Raw genomic sequence first — 6,869 nt, forward strand, 5'->3', positions numbered from 1 at the left:
ATGTGGCAAAGCCTGAATTGTTAGAAACTTTTATTATTTGTGAAGCAGTTAAGTGCTCCCAAAATTAGGCAGTCTGGGAAAAACAGGCCTTCTTTGGGGCAAATCAGGGCCCCCAGGAAGGGGGCTTGCACTTTGGCTTGAGAGAAGGCATATAACCAGGCCAGGCCCTGGTTGGGAGTATTCAGAATCCAAGGGGATTGCTGGTGACCACACCACCCCGCTCCACCAAGGCCTTGGAGATGCTTTTGAAGTTACGGAAGAGCTCCTGCTGCCGAGGGTCAGAGAGCAGAGCAGTCATGTTCTCTTGGACCCGGGTTGCAGCCTGTGGAGAGGGAAGGAGGGGTTTACACCTGTGCCTTGAGTCCTTCACCTACACTGGGTAGCCCCAAGGCTTACCTCAATACACCAGCTGTCACAGAGCATTTTCTCATGCTGGGCTGTGGGGTGGCCCTCACTCAGGGATCTTGAGGCCCTGGTGGGGAAGCAAGAGAAGATAACCCTGGGCTATGATCCTGACCCAGCCCTACTGTGGCTCATGCCTCCCACCTGCCTCTGTCTCCTCACCTGGAGAGAACCACCACCATGGCATAGAGGTCTATGGCCCCATCTGCCAGACGCTGAAGCAGAAACTGCTCATCTGTCAGGTAGATTGGGGTAGGTGTGGTTAGAATATGAGGAAGGGGACAGCAAGGGTAGGGGGGGCACAATACAGAGCTTACTCACTGACAATCCCCTTCTTGTGCTTTATCAGCTTGGCTTCCACCACAGTGGCAAACTGCTCCAGACTCTGCACTGCCTGAAGAGATGGAGTATGGTCACAGGGCTTACAAGGGCCATCCCCATCAACCCTTGCTGCAGACTGCCCTACTTCTGACCACTCACCAGCTCACCGCTCCGACTCAACTCTGGGTGGACCACTCCACTGAGACTCAGGCCACTGCCCAGACCTGCCCGCCTGGGAGGAAGCAGGAGAATGACTGGTTAGTTACCACGCACCACCTTGCCCTCCCCTGGCTGTCATGGCCCCTGAACTTACCGCCTCAGCTGTTTGCCTGCCTCTCCTAGCAGAAGGCCAACATTCCCAAAAGGATTCTTTAGGGCACTGCTAAGCCCAGAAAGTTCCTTTCCTTTGTCCTGTTGGGGAGGAATGTCCAATAGTCAGAACTATCTTGTCTTCCCTACCTTCTCTCTCCAATTCTCTCTTACCATACAGCCCTGCAGAGCCACAAAGAGCCGAAGAATGTCATTTGTCCCCTCAAAGATCCGGAAGATGCGAATATCCCGGAGTACTCGCTCTACCCCAGGCTCCTAGCACAAAGGAAGACACAGCATAAATCCCTGTTGAGATGTGCCTACTCATTCTGCCTGGCTACACCTTGCAGAGGACCATCTTGTACCTTCATGAAGCCCATGCCCCCCATGATTTGGATGCATTCGTCTGTCACTTTCCAGGCTGCCTCCTAGGGACAAAGAACCAGATGAGATTATCTTGGAGCTCTCAAACTAGACTCCCCCTAGTCATGCCTGGGTCCTCACCGAGCCAAAGATTTTGCTGATGGCAGCCTCTATTTGGAAGTCTGTGGATCCCTGGTCCATGTTGGCACTCAGCATGTAAGCCATGGACTGAAGTGGCATGGTTGGCACATGGGAAGGAAAGTTGAAAAGGGTTGCATCAGACTCAGCCTCAACACTCAGATCTCAAAAACCAAAAACCAGGTCTGACTAGCTCATGGCCCTTGTATTCACCTTCCAACTGGTCAGGTCAAGCACATGTAAATATTTGATCCTCTGAGTTGGTGCACTTCTTGAAAGGAGTGAAGGTAAAGGGTGGACTAGGGGTAGAATTAACTTGTGCTATCTCTGGGAAGCACCTCAACAGAACATCATCACTCTCCCCCTTCAAAAGCTGAGTTGGCTATGCCTCCCCGCATCCCCTAGGGCATTGGTGTAAAGCTGGAGACCCACTGCCCCAGGTGCTGCTGGGGGTTGTAGTCTGACCCAACTGGGAAGAAAACCACAGGGAGAGGGGCACAGGAGGCCCTCACCTCAGTCACATACTGCAGCATAGCCATTCGGGCCAGCTTCTCCTGGATCAGCCCGAAGTTGTGAATTTTGTCCCCAAACTGGGTACGATTAGCAGCATGATCCACCTAGAAGAGGGCACACATGTCCCACTGTTGTCTGCTGTCCCCAGGAGAGGGCTGGGCTTGGACTGGAGGGATGGACTTTTGCCACAACCAAGAGTTCAGTCCACATTGGATGGAGACCTAAGCTAGCAGGTCTGGAGCTGCTGGCAGGGGAGGGGTCTTTGGTGTAGGGAGTGCCTGCAAGGGAACATGGACACATGGAAAAGGGGATGTGATTCATTCAAGCTAGCTAGGAATACAGGTAGGGTACTCACTGCCTTGGCAATGATGGCTTTCATGGTGCCTGCGAGGGTTGCAGCCATGCCGAACCTTCCATTGTTGAGGATGTGCACAGCAACCTTGAAGCCGCCCCCTACCTCACCCAGCACATTTTCTGATGGCACCCGTACTCCATCAAAGTACACCTCTGCTGTGTTTGAGGCTTTGATGCCCATCTTCTTTTCAGGTGGCCCACTGTAACAAGGCAGGAAAACTGAGGTGTGAACAGGTTTCCATAGGGTAAAAGGCCCCTACATTCCTTACAACCAGAAAGAAACTGCAACTAAGGGTAGAGGTAACACTGCTTGCATGTCCTGTGGGCTACAGAGGCCTAGCTATGTCCTGCTACCCTGTGTTGGACTTTGTTGCTGAAGCCAAAGTTTTAGATCAGTTCCACAAGTATGTATGTCTCAAAAGAAATGTGATGCCCACCTGCTTTGATTTTTGCACCCCTTCCCCCATAACTTACAACATCTGTTTTCTCTGGAGCTCAGTGCTACTCTCAGCCCTTGGTCCTTCCTCTTCCTCCCCAAATCCACTTACTGGGTTACACCTCCAAAGCTCCTCTCCACCACAAAAGCTGTGATCTTCTCCTTCACGGTCCCTGTGGCTGCATCTGTAACTGGTGTCTTGGCAAAAACTGTGAAAATATCTGCCAGGCCCCCATTACTGTGAAAGAGTGAGGAGGTGGTCAAAGTGGGGAGAGCTCAGCAGTGGGGAGTGGAATTGGGTTGAGAGGGCGAAGAGGGGAGAAATAGGAGATTGCCTGATCCAAATCTTGCTTCCATTGAGGGTATAATATTTTCCACAGGGGCTGGGCACAGCAGAGCTTCGGATGGAGGCTGCATCTGATCCACTTGAGGGCTCCGTTAGACAGAAAGCGGCCAAAGTCTCCCCTGTTGGGGAGAGGGCTCTTTCACCAGGAGTCCTCATGGGCATCAAATTCTTGAATTCTCTTTCCCATCCCCTCAGGAAGCTCAATACCTCTAGCTATATCCAATTTCTTTACATTTTCCCACTAACTGTGATGCCTTCCCGTAATCTCCCAAATGATGTGCCTCACTTTATGGTAATCCAAGCACCAACTGGCCTAGTCTGTGCCAAGCCCAGGACACCCTTAATCCAAGTCTTTGAGGATTGCCTTACCAGATGCCACTTTAGGGAGATATTTTTCTTTCTGAGCCTTTGTGCCAAAGAGCAGGATGCCTTTGAAACCGATGCTCTGGTGAGCCCCCAGGGTAACACCCACACCAAGGTCATGCATGCCCACGATCTCCGCCAAACGAGCGTACTGGAGGGGAAGCAGGCATCTGGGGCTGTAACTGGTTATGTGGGTGATCTGCCCTTCAGGGTATGGGCAACAGGGCAGGGCCTAGGCCATCTTCAGAGAAGGGAACTGGGATCATGAAGAGGGTGCAACAGGATGCTGGCTTTTGTCCTAGGTCTTGGTTGGAGGGAGACTTCCTATTATCCTACCAGAAAATGCTGCCTTGTCAGGCAGTCCACAGGATTTGGGAACCAGGGTGAAATCCATGGCCCTAGGGGACTGCATGTAGATTGTATTGTTTGGAGGGCTGGATTGCATACACAGCTGTGAGTCACACTCTCACAGCCTGTAGGGCAGTTGCCTGAAGAGACCTTGGCTTTAGGGATGAGGAGGGGGCTGAATTGGCCAGGCTGGAGTAAAGTGGGATACTGAGAAGTAATGAGAAGACTCCCCTCACCTGGGTGTTGCAGAGGCCCACACCACCCAGCTCACTGGGCACTTGCAGACCAAAGGCCCCCAACTCCTTTAGGCCCTGCAAAGTGGTCTCCTCCACCCTCTCCAGAGTGTCATTCTTGGCAGGATCATTCACCTCCTGGGTAAGGCACAGGATCCTAAGTCCAGGCTTGCTTGCTTTTAAGCATTTCTGCCCACCCCACCAGAGACAAAGCCCCAGTCATTCTTCACCTTGAAGAAACGGGCCACAGGCCCTACCAGCTCTTTGAGAAACTGTGTCTGCTCTTCACTGAGTACTGCAGAGATGGGGAGGGAAGACAGATCAGTCAGGTGAGTTAGGTCTGGTGAGACTGGCATGAGACTGCCCTGTTCCACCCGCTACCCCTTCCCTTACCGGAGGGATATGGGAACACCTGGTCAGTGGTGAGCTGGCCTTTGAACATCCCCACAGCAAAGGACTTAGATTCCTGGGCAGGGAGAAGAGGGATTCAGGGAGCTGGTTGGAGTAGGCCTATCCCTGGTTTAGGTTCACCCGGCCTCAGGTCACATACCGCCTTGGTTTGTTTTTCCCTAGTGGAAGCATCAGAGGAGAGGGAATCTGACTTGTCCAGAACGGCCTGGAGAAAGGAGTGGTTAGCTAGGCTGGGGAAGGGGTTTTGGTGTGTCAAGGAGGGCACTGGGGAAGAGCTGGTTGTGGGGGTTGGGTGGACCTGGTGCCCTTCCCCTAGTTTCACCCCAGGGCACACTGGCTTGCCCTTTCCCCTACTTTCGGAGCCAGAGTCAGCAGGTGAATGGGACGAAGAGAGTGACCCCTGCTGGTGTCAGCGTGGTGGGAGCCTAGTTGCAACCTCACTCCCACACCCCTTCCCAAGGCTGCTGTCACTAACCTGAGCGGCACCACTAGCATAGGGTCGCTGAGCAGTGCTAGGCCGGGGCTGCCCCTGGAGTGCACTGGGCTGCAGGCTGTAGGGGGAGGGGGTTCAGTACTGGTCCGGTCCCATGGTCCGCCGACCCCCGTCCCCGACCCTCCTGTCATACACAGACCTTCGGCTCCCCAACCTCAGCAGCTGCCGCCCCACGCTCGGAGTCATCCGAGCCGTCTGCATGTCCGATCCTTTCCGTCCGCCACTGTTTGGAGCGCTGACCTCGGTCTCGCGTCCCGCCTGCCCAAGTCTGGGGGCCGGGTCCCTGACTCATCCTCCACAATGCACCACGCGGTTGTAGGCGGGGCTTCCGGGCGCCAGGGCATCTTGGGAGTTGTAGTTTCGGGCGATCCCAGTGCCTGCATTCTGGCTGACCTGGCGTGATCTCCAAGTGTCCCTTGTCTCTTCCTAGCCCCTTCATCTCGCCTGTCCGAACTAGAATATAGTCCTCTAAAGGGGTGATGGAATAGAACGGACGGCAGAGGGAGGAACTTAGGCGACTGCAACCAGAGGGATGGAGGTAGACTGGAGGGAGGACTTCTTAGGTGGAGTTAGAAAGCAGAAGTGGGAACAGAAAAACCTAAGGTAGATGTTAGAGTCAGAGGCGTAGAAAAACCACTATCTCGGGCTCCTTGTGAAATCCTAGTGGAGGGTAATTGTAGGGAGGGAGGGACTCGAGCTGGAGATGTGTCCCAAGCAAATTTTCCTGAGACCTAGGAGGTGTCACTGATTCTCAAAACACCTAAAAGTGCACAATAGGAGGGAACTCCTGAGTTCATTGCCTCTCCCTTACCGCCTCTGAGAGAGAGTTTCCTTGACATCCCTCTGCCATGTTTCTTTTACAGAGCCCCTGTGCCCAGGCTAGACTTCTGGGCAAATGGATTCTTCCCAGGCCTAAGAGGAACTGTAGAAATTCTCATGCTTTTGTGCCCCCTCCCCAAACTTCTCTGACTCAAGAAGTCCCAAGAAATACATACCCCTCTTTCTTCGATTCTTACTGGAGTCAGGCCTGGGAAGGAGAGAGCTGGGTTCAGCTTCCTTTTTTTTTTTTTTTTTTTTTTTTTGAGCTTTGGGAGCCTTTTTGGGGAAGTCCCTCTTTCTGACCCCTCAGGAAACTGTAGCTTATTGTGCCTGACTTTGGGGAGGGGGAGAAAGTGATTCCTGGGGACCTATGGAGGAATGAACCTAAGGAGTCCATTCAGAGACTGCCTACTTTGCTTAACACCTAGAACTGGGTGGGGACAAGGCAGCTCAACTCCAATCCTGGCGGATTAGGGAGATTAAAGTGAGAAACACTAGAGAGATGTCTCAGAGACCAAGAGGTGAAAAATAGGGGTCTGTGTGGAGGGGAGCATAGTGGGCGGAGGCTGGGACTCAAGGCTCTTTCTCCCCAAATCTTTCCATAGAAAAGCCTGGGGAAACTAAGGTGACCCGTGTTAGTCTCAATCCTCCCTCACTTGCTTTTCACCAGCTCCCAGGTCAGCCCTCTGGCTCCTCGCCCCTCCACTATTGCGGTGGGCACCCCCACTCCTCACGGTGCTGCACAGTGACCTATTCCAGGCCTTGCTGGGTGAGTAGCCTCAATTTTCTGGGGGAACACAGTAGAAAGGGCTGGCCTGGGCCTGTGAGGGCAAGTACTGAACTTCCGGGCTGGTTGGGAGCCTGGAGAGCATTTGGTCCAAGCTGGAGCCCCATGCTGGGTCATCCCCAAGTAGTCCTCCATCAGGATCAACCAGTCTTGGCTGAAGGAGCTCCTGTCTTGCCAGACAGCAGTGATGGTGGCAGGGCTGTCTGGAGAGGCCTGGGGTGGGGGAGGGTAAC

General features: G+C 53.5%; 1 protein-coding gene across 2 annotated transcripts; it reads right to left on the reverse strand.

The window, feature by feature from the left end:
* Positions 1 to 13: 13 nt before the first annotated feature.
* Positions 14 to 5,331, reverse strand: Acadvl (acyl-CoA dehydrogenase very long chain). 2 transcript variants are annotated; one of them, XM_047547201.1, is made up of 20 exons: positions 5,170 to 5,331; positions 5,013 to 5,088; positions 4,677 to 4,742; positions 4,520 to 4,592; positions 4,357 to 4,421; positions 4,130 to 4,264; positions 3,552 to 3,696; positions 3,172 to 3,301; positions 2,949 to 3,074; positions 2,402 to 2,600; positions 2,046 to 2,150; positions 1,537 to 1,623; positions 1,398 to 1,460; positions 1,207 to 1,308; positions 1,037 to 1,134; positions 883 to 955; positions 724 to 796; positions 565 to 637; positions 397 to 472; positions 14 to 322 (listed from the first exon to the last, which is right to left on the reverse strand). In XM_047547201.1, exons 1-20 carry the CDS (start codon positions 5,229 to 5,231, stop codon positions 182 to 184), a joined length of 1,968 nt encoding a protein of 655 aa, XP_047403157.1. In that variant the 5' UTR covers positions 5,232 to 5,331; the 3' UTR covers positions 14 to 181. The 2 variants fall into 2 exon arrangements, with proteins under 2 accessions (XP_047403157.1, XP_047403158.1); XM_047547202.1 differs by having other exon boundaries at positions 4,677 to 4,695; positions 5,170 to 5,330.
* Between the last annotated feature and the right edge of the window lie 1,538 nt (positions 5,332 to 6,869).

The sequence above is a fragment of the Sciurus carolinensis genome, chromosome 3 (genome assembly GCF_902686445.1).
Source record: "Sciurus carolinensis chromosome 3, mSciCar1.2, whole genome shotgun sequence".
NCBI lineage: Eukaryota > Metazoa > Chordata > Mammalia > Rodentia > Sciuridae > Sciurus > Sciurus carolinensis.